Source organism: Paralichthys olivaceus, chromosome 19 (assembly GCF_024713975.1).
Source record: "Paralichthys olivaceus isolate ysfri-2021 chromosome 19, ASM2471397v2, whole genome shotgun sequence".
NCBI lineage: Eukaryota > Metazoa > Chordata > Actinopteri > Pleuronectiformes > Paralichthyidae > Paralichthys > Paralichthys olivaceus.
In genome coordinates, this window is record NC_091111.1 from 3124006 (window position 1) to 3140872 (window position 16867).

Below are 16867 nucleotides of genomic sequence, written 5' to 3' on the forward strand. Positions count from 1 at the left end.
AATCAAGGTGACAGTTCGATTCCTTCAGTTGCCTTTCAGTGGCGTCACATCCTCTTTGCACACACATTAAGATTGTGTTTGTCCACCAGAGGCCTCACAATTAAAGTTTTAATCCAGTTTCAAGCCACATGATTCACTTTTTAAATCTTTTTTAAGTAGATGAAGGATTTTAGTTGTCAACTTCAGAATCTTGCGTTATCAGAGAAACAAGCGGAGCACACCTCGCAGCCCCTCTTGTTGTCTTGTGTCCGTCGAACAGTATCTGATCGGTTGGCAGCTGGTTATGAAGTGAGCCTCAGACCTGTTTGGATTGCTGTGCTTATCTCAGATGCTGTGTTGGTCTAGAGATCTCAAACCAGGCCAGGTTTGTGGACGATTTCAAATACTGTCATTATTGACAAGAAGCTAGTAGCAAATATGTATTTACAAAGCTGTGAAAACCTGGAAAACCCCTCAGGTTAATTCCACAATGCTGAAATTAAAAAATGAAACTATTTCAGTTGTATAATTAAGGCCAAACTAAATTGAATCACATTGCATCGTAAGTAATAAACTGAACATGCAAGTTCATACCATCCTGAGCAACCATGCAGAAACATTGGATTGGATGTATCTCAATGCTGTGACTCCCGCCTGTGATCATCAGGGCAAACATACAGACCTTCAGCCCCCTTGGTCTTCCATCTGTCAGACCCCCCACCCCAGTCAAATCTACCAGCCGACTTTAATTAGCTTTCCACTAGCTGCTGCTGCGTTCGATACATTATTGATTGGACTGCCCTCTGGACGATGGGCTGAAACGGTTCTCCAGGTCACACAGGGGGAAAGTTTATTAGGTAACAGATTTGTAAACACCTCTTCTCTCCGAGAGACCACTCAACGTACCTAATGCATTTTGAATTTTCCACCTGTCGACAGTGAGGTCCTCAGATGGTTTGTTGATGTTGATTTGTCCATAAGTCAGCGTGTCTGTAGTTTCCACGCTCGCTCGATCAGTGTAATTGACTTTATAGCTCGGATTGTGATGCTCATATGTGCTGATGGAGGTCATGAGGTCCAGGTTACAGATGCATTTACTTTAGGTTTACATTAATACTTTTGTTTTACAATATAAGCCTGCACTGTAGCCTATAATAAAATTACCATTATAATAAAATTACTAATGTTGCAGAACTACTTATTTTATAAAATCCAAGTGTGTTTTCATCATGTTGGAGAGCTGTTGCCTATGTGATACCTGAATAACTTGTATGATGAGTTCATTTATGGGATTGTAAATAACATCTCTCGCTCCGCTGCTCATTTACTACCCAGGAATTACGCGCTGTCCCTTGTAGTCATCAAAAATGTATAAAAATGTTCATTCCACAGGGACTTACTGAAATGGTGCGAGCGGATCAGTGTCAACTTTGACAGCACTTCCTCTGCTACAGCACAACATGTCTTCCAAGAGGTTTGTGGATTTACTGATTTAAAAGAAAAAAAATAAAGAGATAAATATCTATCTTACTGTTGGAAAACAGTATTCAGTTGTATTTGTTTAGCTCAGTCATAAAGTTCTGAAATACCCACTCCTCTGAGGAACAGCTGCTGTGATCCAAAGTGTATTTATCTTTGCAAATGTCTTTTCAGGCTCTTGACTGCTTCACGGCCATGTTGTCTCACCCTGAAAGTCGACTGCGAATGGCTGAGATCATCGGAATCAAGCTCAACATCTCCAAAGAAAAGGTTTTGACCAGTATTTGTTTTGTAAAATATTTGAGTGTCGTGGGACAAATGACTGCAGACGCCCTCCTGCAGTACATTCCGATTAAACAGACATTAATGTGCTCCCTTTAAGAAAACACCAGCCCCTTTTTATTGTAAAATGGCTGTAATCAATGTTATCTGTCAAAAGTTCTATGATAATCAATATTTCATACAAAAGACCTGGCTTCTGTTTGTTTCAGGCCCAGCACTTTTGCCAGATGTACCAGCCTGGCATCTCTGTGACTGAGCTGGACGTCTCTGTCGGAAGAGTAACTCTGGGTCGGAAGCAGACCGAAGCTGTGCAGCTGAACGTGTAAGTGGGACATTCTGCCCCCTTTGACCTCTATTTACACCATATATTCATCGGCCAGTTGCTGTGCCACCATTCATCCACTGACAGCGACCAAACAGATCCCCTGCTGCTAAATTGAATAAACATTGAATTGATTTTAAACCACATTATGGTAAACAAAGCCCACTAATGGTTCGACCATCAGGATATTCCCAAATAGTAACATCGATTCTTTCCCAAATCCAATATGAATGGGTGTCAAACAAAGTAAGCGTTAATTATTTTGTAGAGAGCAATAACTGAGACCAATGTGTCATGTGGTAACAAGAGCATGATAGTAATGTGAAGGTATTCCATTTGACTTTAACCCAATTCAGGTGTATGCAGACTAAACGTATATGTGCAGATTGATTTAAATAAAGAATAAATAGGATTTGTGATTTCCAATAACTGATTGCATATTAAGTACTTCATATTTTCTACATACAAATGCTGTATTTGCAACCTCCTGCAGCCCATTGTGTACTAACTGACTCTTGTTGTCATGAACAGGGAGAACCAGACGTTTGCTGCCACTCGACCCTCTGCTGTGCTGCTGGAACAGCTGGCAGTGTGCGTGCTCAAGGGGGAACCGGTTCTCCTGGTGGGAGAGACAGGAACTGGAAAGACGTCCACTGTACAACATCTGGCCAGAGTTACAGGTGAGCCAGGGTTTATAGGAGCCATGTGGGTGGGTGTGCTTGTGGGACTAGTCGTCCACCAATCCTAACGTTGCTGGTTTAACCCCTGTCAATGATTCCAATATGCTCTTTTGTACGTTCAACCCAGGACACAGACTGCGTGTTGTGAACATGAACCAGCAGAGTGACACTGCTGACCTCCTTGGAGGGTGAGTGACCTACATGTATTGGCCTTAAACATTTAGCATCACTTGAAATGTATAAGCCTAGATAAATTTTGCACAAGGGAACAAAATGGCATCACACTCAAGCAAAAAGTGAGGAGACTGAAAAACAGCAGCACACCTCCAGTTTGAAACTTTCCTGTGTAATGTAGCTACAAGCCAGTGGACCACAAGCAGATCCTGCTCCCTCTGCGGGAGGCCTTCGAGGACCTGTTCTCCCAGACCTACTCGAGGAAGCAGAACCTGACCTTCCTGGGTCACGTTCAGACCTGCTTCAGGGGGAAACGCTGGCAGGATCTGCTCAAACTCATGGACCACGTCTGCAAGTCTGCTCTGACCAAGGAGCTGCAGGAGAAATCTAACGGTAGTAATCAGTGATAATGGTCAGTGCAGTGACTCCTCTAGCATGATTTAAGACTAATGTTTGGTGTTTGTGTCTGTGCAGCTTTGTTGCTGCAGGAGCAGTGGGAGGCTCTGACTGCAAAACTGAGTCAAACCCAGCAGCAGATCAGAGTCTGTGAGACCGCCATGGTCTTTGCCTTTGTGGAGGTAATGAGCTTGAAAATCTCCTCTAGGGGCTCCCTGTATCCTGCACATACCACATAACTGCAGTGTCCGTTGGGTTATTCTGACCAGGGACCTGCTAAATGTCATACCCTGTTTCTCCCCTTGTCTTGTCCGTGACTTTCTGTTCAGTCAAAGAAACTAAAAAGATATCAGACATTCATTTCTGTATTTAAATATATGCATATTTTGCACCAGCATATGTATATATACATATTTTGAGGTGGAGGTCAATATTTAAAAATACTGGATAAGTACATTATATGCAGACATAAATGTAAAACTAATTGAAAATCTGAATTGCATCATGTATCATAAGTGCTTGAAACTTAAATACTGGACGGTGTATCTCCTTACACCCTTTTGCACAGAAGCTCCCACACACACGCACATAAGGACAATTGTGTATGAGCTGAACTTTATTCCAACATCCATGATGTAGCATCTCTGATCCCTGTGTGTTCCTCTGCAGGGAACATTAGCTCAGGCAGTGAAGAAGGGTCACTGGGTTCTGCTGGATGAGATCAACCTTGCAGCAGCCGAGACCTTGGAGTGTCTGAGCGGACTCCTGGAGGGCAGCGCCGGGTCTCTGGTGCTGCTGGACCGAGGAGACACTGGTGAGGACCGCCACCACTGAAACTGAATCTGAATCGAGAACCTTGTCTTCTTCTCTAATCCTCCAGAATCCTGTGTTCATTGAGCTTCCAATATAAGTACCCACATTTAAAATATAATCGTGTAGTGAAAATCTGAAAATAGAGGCCACATTATGGAATACCAAAGATGAACAGAATGCCTTTTTGTTTGACTAAACCCACACTGATTTTCACCTCGATTTCCGTCACTGTTTTCAGCAATAATCCTGAAAATGTTGATAATATTGTTTTTGTTTCTGTTTCTTTTAATCTAAGAGCCCCTGGTTCGACACCCAGACTTTCGACTCTTTGCTTGCATGAACCCGGCTACGGACGTTGGCAAGAGGAACCTGCCTCTGGGCCTCAGAAACAGGTGAGACTGAAAATCTTTATCTCATGAGCTTTATGCTAGATTATTTACAATAACAGACATGCAAAACTGTTTTAAAAGGAAAAATATCTAACAAAGCTGTAATGGTGATAATTATAACATTTCTTCTTCTGTGTGTTAAAGGTTCACTGAGCTGTATGTGGATGAGCTGGAGAATGAGGGAGACCTACGGATTCTGGTTTCAGACTACCTCAAGTATTTGAATCCACATAGAAATGTCATCAGCGGCATCATAAGGTTAGGCTTTAATGTAGCAAGTTAACACTGTTTTATTCAGTTTCCAAAGCAAACATGGCTGTAAGTGCTTTTTAAAGTCTTTGGTATACCTGATTTCATCATGCTGTTAGGGCTGCATGAGCCTGAGAGCTACTCATCAGCTGAAAATGCTTCTTTACCTCTCCTGCATGTGTTTTTGTTTCAAGAAGCATATAATTTGTACTTTTATATTTTTGCAATTAATGCACTCTGAAAAGCTTCAACTAATTCAATGCATTACATTGAAATTCAAATATGTGGCAGTGAAGTGTCAGATCTCAACCAGGAAAATTTCAGTTTTCTTTATCATTAAACAATCAACCCAAGGTCTTACTTGTGGGAGACATCGAGATCTTTAATCTAAATAACAATCATCTTCTTACCAAACCTTAACTTTTAGCTTTTTATGCCTTTTTGCTGCATTTTTCAGATTTCCTGAACTCAAAGTTGTTGCCTAATGTCTCTATCGTTATTCTTAATATTTGTGTATGTGTGCAGTTTTTACTTGGCAGTACGAAAAGAGGCCAACTCACATCTGGTGGACGGGACAGGGCACAGGCCCCACTACAGCCTGCGGACTCTGTGCAGGGCGCTGAAGTATGTCGCAGCAAACCCCTGCAACAGTGTGCAGCGCTCGCTCTACGAGGTAGGGACGAGAGAGAAATAATCTCTTTGTGCTTTTTTGCTGAAATCTAAAAAATAGATCATCTGCAGTGTCATTTGGCTTCTGTGCTGAGCGTTTGAGACACAGCCTGTTCAATTTGAAATTGTCTCTGCTCGTTGCAGGGTTTCTGCCTGAGCTTCTTGACTCAGCTGGACAGAAGCTCTCACCCTCTGGTCCAGAAACTGGTGTGTCAGCACATCCTGATGGGGAACATCAAGTGTCTCAAACAAGTAAGACATCCTAAGAGCCGCTTCATTTTTAAAGTGCCGCCATGTTTTGTATTGTACAGTACTCAAATAGTGGTGAGAGAGATTAATGAATCTGCTGGAAGACCCAGACCTGTTCCTGAAACAGGCTCACTGTATGTTAGAGATGATCAATATTTTTATAGACACTTTATATTTGTATCTTATAATATTGAAGCAATGATTTTTGATGTGTTATTTTTATATTATTCTGCTACTTCCATTCCATCAATCATGCAAGTGTTGATCTGTAACAGTAACTTAACAGGGATCAAGAAAACTGTATTTGTCTAAGAACAGTGTTCTTGTGTTTTATTTTAGTTTCAATGGTGAAACATGCAAGATGCTAATTGTAGTATGAACGATCGAGTGCAATATTTCTACTGGTTTTAACCTGGCCTTTATTAGCAAGCACCCTTTATTTGAAAGTGCTGTTTTATAAACTTGACCATTGTTTGTTTTGCAATGCTTTTATTTGAGTATTTACAATGTTAGTAATGGTGTAATATGTCTACTATATATGCATGTATATTTATTGCAGTTTTCTTTGTCCAAACTTTAGTCACTGTGATTAGTTCATTTTTTCTAGGCAATAGGAAACTAATTAAAAAAATATTTTCTAGCTAATAATTTTCTAGCATCTTTCTGCCTCAGAAACATTTTAATAATTATTTAATTCTAAAGTTGCCCACTTTGTCAACACCTATTTATACTTTGTTGGTTATTTGTGCACAGATTATGAAAACAGTTGTGTTGTGTTTCCTACAGCCCATCCCGGCACCCCCAGGTCAGCGCTGTGTGGAGGTAGAGGGCTACTGGGTGTCCCAAGGGGAGATGGAGCCTGCTCTAGACCCCAGCTACATCCTCACCCCCTCAGTCAAGCTCAACCTTCGTGACCTCGCCAGAGTCGTATCTACAGGGTAGGAAAACTGTCCCCCCAGTTTGACCCCAGTCCCCAAATCAATGAGTTCATTTATCAGTGTCAAAACGTTCAGTTCGACACAGGCAATTCTTGCCCTTAAGGGACGAATGCATCAGAGTGCACCAGGATAAAAATGTGTCTGGACTGAGTTCCCCTGCAGTCGATTGACCTGTCGCACAGCAAATGATTAGTTTTGATGCTTCTGTTTGGTTTCTGAGGACAGCTGACATCCTGATCTCATAAGAGCATTAGTTAGGTCTCCTGCTGATGATGCTGAGGACAAATACTCATGTCACTGTCACTGTTCCATTTCACCCAAAAGCTGGTTGGATTTGAGGTCAGGGCTCTGCTGGCCAGTCAGGGTTTTCTACACCAATCTCTGAAAACCATCTATACGGTGCTGATTTTGTGCAAAGGGTTAACTGTCATGTTTAAACAGAAAGGAGACAAATACAAGCTGTCAGCGAAAAGATGGAAGAACACCACTGTCTGGAATATTATCATATGCTGGAAGTAACCATTAGAAGATGGTCAGCTGTGGCCATAAAGGGATTGCATGTTGCATGGTCAGCAACAATGATAGACTGTGTAATCCAATCAATTTTTCCATGTCCCACAATGGAAAGTCTCTTCTCTGGTCAGCAAGGAACCAGAGTTTAGGTGATGCTGAAATCACATTTAGGGAGTGAAAAAAAATCTTATCTCAACACAATTTTTCCTGAGATTTAACCCTTATGACAAAGAGATGTAATTGAGGCTTGATATTTAACAGACAAAAAAATTAACATATACATGTAGACATGCACATTGTTCTGGATTGTTTTGCAAAATCAAAACTTTCAAATCTGCAAATAATAATAATATCATTAATGCAGTGTACAAAAAAAACATTTGATTTGAGGATTGTTGGGGAATTGGACTGCCTACCCCCCTAAAGCCGCTGAGGCTCAACCTCTGTCTGGATGGCTTTTACTGTGAAAATATCTGTGCAGGAAGTGCTGAGTTTCAGTGATGATACAATCATTTGATCATTTGTTGAGATACATGTAATTCTCTTTACATAAACAATATAGGGAGAAATATTGAGCATTAAAACTATATCGTTTTGCTCATTTGCTTTTTGACAACACACTCTTCCACAACACACCACTCAATAGCCGTTTAATGTGGCACAGACAGGTTACAACATCATTCTACACTGAGCTCATGACTAATCAGTAGCCTGTCCTCTGTCTCCTAATTGGTTGGCATCACAGGACTCACCCAGTGCTGATCCAGGGAGAGACGTCTGTGGGGAAGACCAGTCTGATTTGCTGGCTGGCTGCAGCCTCAGGGAACCAGTGTGTGAGAATCAACAACCACGAACACACCGACATCCAGGAGTACATAGGCTGCTACTCATCAGATGACAGGGGCAAGCTGATGTTCAAAGAGGGTACGAGCACTCATGCAGCCGCCGACTGTGACATCATAAAGGGCTGTCACACGCTCACACATGCACTTCATATCAAATGCATTTCTGTTAGACCTTTATATGTCAAACCTTTATATCTGGGTGAGATATAATGTGAATAAAATCAAGTGTTAATAAGGGTGAATTTTAGAAGACAAATTAAACAATGATATCAAAGAAATGTGTCAAATATATACGATATATACGTATATTGACGTTCTTTGCAGAAGATATAATAAAATATGCCACATTTTCTTGTAATACAAAAATGGGATGGGATGGATTGTGAAGTCCAACAACAGGCAGCAGAATGAAGTTAATGCTAGGTACTAGCTTTGTGAGTAATGAGGAGTCAAACTGTGTTTACACATTGGTTTTATATCTCTTCTTATTATAACCAAAAGTAGATCAGACATCCTTACATAATCCTTACTTATCACTTGAGGTTCCATTGAAAACACAGAGGTCATAGCGTCAGTCCTGAAATGTAGTATTCATAGGATGAACTAGGGCTGCAACCAACAGATTGGTCCCAGTTTTTGGTCGATTAAAATCAATCAGAATTTCTAAAAGCCTTAGGGGATGTAATCAAACGTCTTGTGATGTCCAAGCAATAGTCAAACCTCATCGTAATATTTATCTAAAGAAAAGCAGGACATTTTCCCATTTGACATTTTCTGCATCCATAAAATCAGATTTTCGTGATTATTACTTTACATGTCATTTGGCAAACACTTTTATCTAAAGCACCTTACGATTAGTGCATTCAACATCTATGAGGCCATTTAAGGACACTTGGGCATGCAGATGGGGAAGACTGAGGATAGAACCGCCAACCTTCTGGTTGGAGGACATCCACTCTATCCCTTTGCCACAGCTGTTTGGTGAAAGGGATCTATTGGCAGAATTTGAATATAGAATAATCCTAGTAATGTTTTTACTAGTGTGTTTCATCTAAATTGTATGAATTGTAGGTTTTTTTTTACCCTAAAATGAGCACTATATTCAAAGACTTTATACTTACGTCAAGATAGGGTCCTCTACTGAGGCTGCCATGTTTTTTTTACAGTCGTCCAAACTGGACAAACTATACACCTTTTGAGTTTTTATGACAACTGAAAGCTTAGGTTCTTTTTCATGTTCAGGTATTCAGCTGCAGCATACAACTTCACCACTAGATGTCACTCAATTCTACACACTGAACCTTTAAAACATATATTTATCATTTACAATGAACATAATCTTTCTCATAATTAGACTTGAATGGTGACAGAAATTCAAATTTTGTCCGATTCAAAACCTTACAAACTAAGGTGTGAAAGATGGGGTGCCCGCTAGCGTACCTGGTAAAGCAGGCGGTCATATAGAGACGCTTGAGCCCTCCTGCAGCAGGTGCATGTTTTGCTGCATGTGTTCCCCAATCTCTCGCCCCATTTCATGCTTTTCCTGTCCTACCAATAAAGGCAAAAAATGCCCAAACAAATATCCTTAAAAAAAACTATTACATGAGCCTCCGGTATGTAAGTGTATTCCATTTGTTTAAACTTCCCACTGTTACACACTGTAGCAGCATATCCCATGTCTACTACCACCATCCCTGAGTAATATGTTGCTTGTGTTTGCCTCAGGCGTTCTGATCGATGCCATGAGGAAAGGCTACTGGATCATCCTGGATGAGTTGAACCTCGCCCCCACCGATGTCCTGGAGGCTCTCAACAGACTCCTGGACGACAACAGGGAGCTGTTTGTGGCTGAGACACAGGAAGTCATCAAGGCGCACCCCAGATTTAAGCTGTTTGCTACCCAGAATCCCCCTGGTCTCTACGGTGGTAGAAAGGTAAACCATTCATTCAGCATTGGAAGAATTCTCTTATTGTCTGATTGTCTTAAGCATAATTTATTGATATTATTGATAATGGTATATACAGCTCAGTGAATGTAAAAGAAAATGCTTCTCAAAACTCATATTCACTAACTTTTCTCCTTCCAACCTCCAGGTGCTCTCCAGGGCTTTCAGGAACCGCTTTGTGGAGCTGCACTTTGATGAGCTGCCCAGTGGAGAGCTGGAGACTATTCTCAACCAGAGGTGCAGCTTGCCTCCATCCTACTGCACCAAGCTGGTCAATGTCATGCTACACCTTCAGGTAACAGTACATTCCTTAATGTCATCGTTGGACTGCCTGTCTACCTCTCTCTGTTATTATCAGCTATCTTCTTTGGGCCGTCCTGACTGTGTGTGTTAAATGCGTTTCCCCCATCCAGTCTCTACGCAGGGGATCCTCTGTGTTTGCGGGGAAACATGGCTTCATCACCCTCAGAGACCTGTTCCGCTGGGCAGATCGTTACCGGCTGGAGGAGCAGACGGAGGCCTCTCGGGACTGGCTGCAGCATTTGGCTGATGACGGTGAGGCTTCTCTGACTTTTCTCTCTGATGACCAGTCGATGCCTGTGCTCCACTCAAACGCTAAATAAAGCTGTTGTCATCACCTCCAGGGTACATGCTGCTGGCAGGGCGTGTCAGAAAGCCAGAAGAAGAGGCCACCCTCCTGTCCATCCTGGAGAAGCACTTCAAGAGGACGGTGAACCCTGAAAGCCTGTTCTCTCAGAAACAGGTGACCAGCCAGTTCAGTAAGTACAACACCTCTGGTCCACAGATACCTCACTCTGTCACACCAGATAGTATTCATATTATATTTATATAAATATAGTAAATGAATATTGACTTCATTGAGCTGAGTTACAGGAAACTAAATTTAACGGGGGTTACCTTGTGTCTTAAGATTGTGTTGATTTCTTGACAGACCTGTAAAATAGCCGACATGCAATGTATAGAAAAATAATGAAAGTTAAGTAAATCATTAAAATTTATACAAGGTAACTCTATAAAGAAACTATATAAAGCTATATGAGCCACACATGAGTAAAAAAGCAAATACAGTTTCATTTGAAGAAAAACATTGAGCAGAAAATCTTCACAGCAGATAAACCAGATAAAATGAATGCAAAGTTTTCTAACTTCAATCTGCATCATAGACTTGTTTTCTAAAAATAAGAATTCAAGAAATATCTGTCTGTCTGGCATGTGTAGAATGGTCACTGCACCAGTTCTGTTAACTAGCACAATAATTCAGTTATCAGTTGGAATTATTTTTTTTACAGGTAATTAGCTTAACCTTGAAGTCTTTAAAAGTAAATAAGCTAATTGTGTGTTGATTACAGACTTAGAATAAACGACTCAGCTGAAAATCAAAGCAGAGATTGGAGCATGTTGATCGTCTGATGAACACAGTGTGATGTTGTGTTGATGCTCTGGTTGCCAGGTCCCTTCATCGACAGCATTGCTGGAGTTCCAGAGGAGTTCCGCCATGTGGTGTGGACACACAGCATGAGGAGACTGGCTGTGCTTGTCGGACGTGCACTGCGATTCGGAGAGTCTGTCCTACTCGTAGGAGACACCGGGTAAGAAATACATTTGAATAATGTATAATATATATGGAAATCAGAAAATTGGACATGAGGTAAAAGCAAAGCAAACTGCAAGTCCAACTTTCGCAATAAAATAAAATATTTTTTGATTTCCATTTTTGAGATAATACTCTTTACCCCTCTCTACCAGATGTGGAAAGACAACAATCTGCCAGCTGTTTGCTGCTTTGGTTGGCCAGAAGTTTTATTCAGTCAATTGTCACCTGCACATGGAGACGTCTGACTTCTTAGGAGGCCTGCGACCTGTCAGACACACACATCAGGTACTTCCATGGATACAGGATAACCTTATCTCTGAGGCTTACTGTCATTTAAGTAGAAATATAGAAAGGACAACAAACCTGAAACATTTAATGTGATTTAATATAAATACATGAATTTAATTTAATTCAACACTCTTCATGCTCAGTTTCAGCAAATTCAGTTTGAAATTCTCAGGAAGTCTCAGCTTTGATCTGAGTAACTTCTTGTCACTATAGAAATAACCATGTGATAAATGCAGCCCTATTAGTTTAGTTTTTTAAAAGTAGTGACTGTCTGAAGTCTTTGACTGACGTCCCAGACACTTCAAATCCTTCCTGGTGATTCTCTCTCAGAGCTTCACTGCAGCCTCTCTCAGCTCTTGCTTATTATTGGGTGTCTCTCTCTTGAGTCTGGTTGAGTAACCAACTGTGATGTGGTGACTTACTTTGCAAGTCAAAAATATTTCACCTCTTCACCGTGAAAAGCTTTTTGGTTGAATGCTTCTGTTAACCACTCTTGGGAGAATAACTTAATGATTGTGTGTAGCCGGATGGTGAAGACTGCAGGCTGTTTCAGTGGCACGATGGCCCCTTGGTGCTGGCCATGAAGGAGGGGGGAGTGTTCCTCATGGATGAGATCTCCCTGGCTGACGACTCAGTGCTGGAAAGACTGAACAGGTACACACACACACACACACACACACACAAATCATTATAATGATTATTTGTATTTACCTATTTCTACCATTTATACATGCACATTAAAGAAGGTAGTCATGTTTGGATCAAGTCTCTTTCTTTAATGCAGCCAGTCACATTTGTAATTCATGAGGTGGGGTGGACTGTGTAAATGTCAAATTTCATTGCAATCTATCTAGTTGTTGGACTAATTGATGCACACAGTTGGATCAGACATGACGTTTGGTGCCACAAAAAACACCTCAGCATTTTTACACTTTTAGTGCACCTTGATGACTTGATGAGTTAATAAGGCTTGTATGTAGCACAGTGCACTTGTATGACACTTTTACCCCCTCACCCCAAATAATCCCTCCAAGACACAAACGGAAAAGCCCCTGAAAATGTGTTGTGTGTGCGCAGTGTTCTGGAGACAGAGAAGTCCCTGGTGTTGGCAGAGAAGGGCAGTGGGGACAATGACGACGTGGAGCTGATCAGAGCAGTAGCACGTTTCCGCCTGGTTGCCACCATGAACCCTGGAGGAGACTTTGGCAAGAAGGAGGTAATTAAAAAAACAAAAAGAATATATTCACTTTGATATCCAAGGATTTAAAAAAAATAAAAATAAAAACTGCCTTTAAAATGCTCAAATACTGAAATGCTGGGAATGCAGACTTGATCACGAAATGTGGATGTTTTTTACTATGTATTAAAACGCATGAATGTGTTTTAAGAGAAACCTGATAAAACTTGTCACAGGCCGAGTCTTATTATTGTGCATGTCTGTTTTTCGAACAGCTCTCTCCTGCTCTCAGGAACCGTTTTACAGAGATCTGGTGTCCTCAGAGCAACAGTCGCAGTGACATGGTTCAGATCATCCAACACAACCTGCGCTCCGGCCTCTCACTAGATGGTAAAGTAGTTTAGAGATGAAACAAGTTTTTTACGTACAATCAGCTCTTAACATTTATGTTTCATGAAACATATCACTGATGTTGAAACTGGAAACGGCTGTCTGAAATCAAATCTAGGCTGTGACATCGCAGAGCTGATGCTGGACTTCATCGATTGGCTGACCCAGCAGGACTTTGGCCGTCGTTGCATCCTTAGCGTCAGAGACATCCTGTCATGGGTGCACTTCCTCAACACTGTGTGTGAGCGGGATGAGGACGGCTTCATGACCATGGGGGCGCTGGAGGACGAAGAAGAGGCAGAGTGGGACCTCAGACTGGACACCGTCACTGCCTTCATCCACGCAGCATGTCTGGTCTACATAGATGGCATCGGCTCTGGTGAGCAGAGGGCTTGACTTTACTTTCATTGAAAGTTTGTCTCTGAATGGACTTGTGTAGGGGATGTGGTCTAAGTCTCCGCTCTCCTGCAGGAACCACAGTGTCCTCTGCAGACAGCGCCCTCCTCGCTCGCCGGCTGTGCATGAGCTTCCTGCAGCAGCGGCTGAGTAAGATGACAAAGCTGGATCAAGAGATGCTGGATGCCCTGAGAGTCTATGACAGCAACCTGCCACGGAAACCGCAGTGGGGAGAGGACTTCTTTGGCATTGACCCCTTCTACATTGCTTTAGGTATGGAGTTATTTTTTATTGTACAGCATGCTGTTTTTTTCCATGTAATGTTTATTTTAACATCCTGACTGTAGAGAACACTCATAAATGATTTACAGGCATCTACAGAAATACTTATCTTTTTGAGTTGAAAGGAAACTGGGTGCAGTATACCTGCTAACCTTTTAAGAATGCTTCACTTACTTACCAAGAGTGAAATGAAAATATCAATCTCAAGTGGCAGACTTCAGAAAAACTGCCCTATATCACATCCAGATGGTTACAACAGTGAAACCACATTAAACTGTCAATCAGATTTAATATGGGAAAACATGTTTCGTTCAAATTTCTTGAAAATTATGTCTAGAGTTAATTTTCCCCCTCGTGACTGAATCAAATGGCTCATTAATCTTTATGTCCACCCAGGGCCTCAGACTGAGAGTCGCTCCCTGACAGATTATGCCATAGCAGCAGGCACTACTGCGATGAACGCCCAGAGGCTTCTGCGGACGCTGAAGCTTCAGCGGCCCGTGCTGCTGGAGGGAGCTCCTGGTGTGGGAAAAACCAGCCTGGTGGCAGCTCTGGCAAAGGCTTCTGGGAACCACCTGGTCCGGATCAACCTGTCAGAGCAAACAGTAAGCCTTCATATGAATACTCAGAGGCTCTTCACTGTGCTTCACAATGAACTCTACTGAGTACAAATCTCTGATGCCGATGATGTGTCCTTTCTGGCAGGATGTCACCGATTTGTTCGGGACAGATCTCCCAGTGGAGGGAGGGAAAGGAGGAGAATTTGCATGGCGTGATGGCCCCCTTCTGGCTGCTTTGAAGGCAGGACACTGGGTTGTCCTGGATGAGGTACACTTTTTCTTTTTATACATTTGTACACCAGCTTTTTAAGACTTACAGCCTGTTTTTGTTGCAGAGGATCATGAAATAAATAATCGGATTAAGATGATGTATTCTGGGATATTAAACTGACTTGCTTTGCTCCTTAATGTGAAAGCTGAACCTGGCCTCTCAGTCGGTGTTGGAGGGTCTGAACGCCTGCTTTGATCACAGAGCAGAGATCTATATTCCTGAGCTTGGCATGAGCTTCCAGGTTCAACACGAGAAGACCAAGATCTTCGGCTGCCAGAATCCTTTCACTCAAGGCGGTGGCCGTAAAGGTCTGCCCAAGTCCTTCCTCAACAGATTCACACAGGTAAGAAACAGTCGACAGGATTCCAACTACTTTTATTTACTTTGTGCTTTTCTAAATGTAGTTTTACTGAATTATTATCCTATTATCCATTCATCCAGTTGTGCATTTTTATTATAATTTGTATTATAAGGTATATTACCTCCATAGGGTTTGGGGATTATCTTTTCAAATTAACAATTTATTTATCTTACACAGTTCCATTGAGGTCACAAGGGAGACATGGCTTAGCCAGCAGCAATATCTTATTGAATCTCATTGTAGGCATGTTAGCTCTAATGCATCATTACTCTTCCTGACTCAAATGATTCAGCAGAGTAATGACAGAGGGATTTGCATTTTCTCTTTCATCACTGTTAAGAAACCTGACTCACTCATGTCTGTGTTCCCAGGTTTTTGTTGACCAGCTCACCAGCAAAGACATGGAGTTCATAGCAGACTCCATTTTCCCCACCATCGATAAGGAAATCCTTGCTAAAATGGTGGACTTCAGTAACAGGGTACGTTTCTCTTCCCATTACTCAATGATCTCTTTCTGGATTGGGCTGTTCCCATTGAAGACTCAGTGTTTAAAGTGGTTTATCTTCCTCCCATAGCTCGTCCAGGAGGTGTCTGTGGAACGACGGTGGGGTCAGAAAGGGAGCCCCTGGGAGTTCAACCTGCGCGACATGTTCAGGTGGTGTCAGCTGATGCAGGCCGACCAGTCGCCAGGCTTTTTCAGTCCAGGCCAACATGTGTCATTGGTGTATGCCGATAGAATGAGAACAGAGGCTGACAAGGCTCAGGTATTCTCTCTCACCAACTCACTACCAACTTATCTAAGGGTCCACAGATAAACGTGATGTACTTCATCAATTTATTGATTAATTCAAATTGGATTTCAAGAAATAATATTTTTAAGACCAGTACCTGTTGTATGTTCTGTTGTTTGTGGTTTAACTGTTTTTCTTGTCCACTTGCATGAGTTGGTGAAGTTTTGATTTTTTGTAACATTAGTTATGACGTATGTGTTAAGTTCCTGCATTCGTGCACAACTCTAACTTTGCTTCATTTGTTTGCCACCCTCTTTTTTTCTTTTCTTTGTTTTGACTCAAAATTTGAAAAGCCTTTTCCACTGTTTTGTTTTATTAACTTCCTGTGTTCTCCTCTCAGGTACTGTCGGTGTTCAGGAAGGTGTTTGGGGAGGACTTTGAGCCTTACAGCGGCTCCAGACAGTTCCACATCACTCCACTCAACCTGCAGGTGAATCCAAACACCAGTATCTAACCCCTGTTCTCTTCATAAAAAGGTTTAACATTTCTTTTTACATTTTGGTACTTCCTCTCTCATGGATTGTAGGTAGGGTTTTCAGTCCTGCAGCGAAGCGGTGGAGCCCCTGTGGCGCTGGACCCCCCACTTTCCATCACCCACCAGGCCCTGCGGCCGCTGGAGTCCCTGATGAAGTGCGTGGAGATGGGCTGGATGACGATATTGGTCGGCCCCACAGCCAGCGGCAAGACCAGCCTGGTGAGACTGCTGGCTCTGCTGACAGGACACCGCCTCAGAGTCATGGCCATGAACAGCGCCATGGACACCACTGAGCTGCTGGGAGGCTTCGAACAGGTAACCAGGAAGTCGGGTTTACT

The 16867-nt window shown here is 42.1% G+C and overlaps 1 protein-coding gene across 1 annotated transcript in view; it reads left to right on the plus strand.

Moving 5' to 3' along the window:
• The window catches only part of mdn1 (midasin AAA ATPase 1), a 53914-nt gene that overhangs the window by 7719 nt on the left and 29328 nt on the right, over nucleotides 1-16867 (plus strand). Inside the window, exons 11-42 of the mRNA XM_069514626.1 lie at nucleotides 1372-1453; nucleotides 1633-1728; nucleotides 1950-2062; nucleotides 2594-2742; nucleotides 2870-2930; nucleotides 3098-3309; nucleotides 3391-3494; nucleotides 3982-4126; nucleotides 4421-4517; nucleotides 4659-4772; nucleotides 5289-5436; nucleotides 5577-5684; nucleotides 6468-6619; nucleotides 7878-8056; nucleotides 9703-9911; nucleotides 10072-10218; nucleotides 10337-10478; nucleotides 10568-10702; nucleotides 11395-11533; nucleotides 11691-11823; nucleotides 12350-12480; nucleotides 12904-13042; nucleotides 13279-13393; nucleotides 13512-13772; nucleotides 13865-14062; nucleotides 14468-14676; nucleotides 14777-14899; nucleotides 15048-15245; nucleotides 15635-15742; nucleotides 15839-16027; nucleotides 16395-16484; nucleotides 16581-16844. Coding sequence (XP_069370727.1) covers nucleotides 1372-1453; nucleotides 1633-1728; nucleotides 1950-2062; nucleotides 2594-2742; nucleotides 2870-2930; nucleotides 3098-3309; nucleotides 3391-3494; nucleotides 3982-4126; nucleotides 4421-4517; nucleotides 4659-4772; nucleotides 5289-5436; nucleotides 5577-5684; nucleotides 6468-6619; nucleotides 7878-8056; nucleotides 9703-9911; nucleotides 10072-10218; nucleotides 10337-10478; nucleotides 10568-10702; nucleotides 11395-11533; nucleotides 11691-11823; nucleotides 12350-12480; nucleotides 12904-13042; nucleotides 13279-13393; nucleotides 13512-13772; nucleotides 13865-14062; nucleotides 14468-14676; nucleotides 14777-14899; nucleotides 15048-15245; nucleotides 15635-15742; nucleotides 15839-16027; nucleotides 16395-16484; nucleotides 16581-16844 — 4690 coding nt within the window. The remainder of the gene's footprint in view (nucleotides 1-1371; nucleotides 1454-1632; nucleotides 1729-1949; nucleotides 2063-2593; nucleotides 2743-2869; nucleotides 2931-3097; nucleotides 3310-3390; nucleotides 3495-3981; nucleotides 4127-4420; nucleotides 4518-4658; nucleotides 4773-5288; nucleotides 5437-5576; nucleotides 5685-6467; nucleotides 6620-7877; nucleotides 8057-9702; nucleotides 9912-10071; nucleotides 10219-10336; nucleotides 10479-10567; nucleotides 10703-11394; nucleotides 11534-11690; nucleotides 11824-12349; nucleotides 12481-12903; nucleotides 13043-13278; nucleotides 13394-13511; nucleotides 13773-13864; nucleotides 14063-14467; nucleotides 14677-14776; nucleotides 14900-15047; nucleotides 15246-15634; nucleotides 15743-15838; nucleotides 16028-16394; nucleotides 16485-16580; nucleotides 16845-16867) is intronic.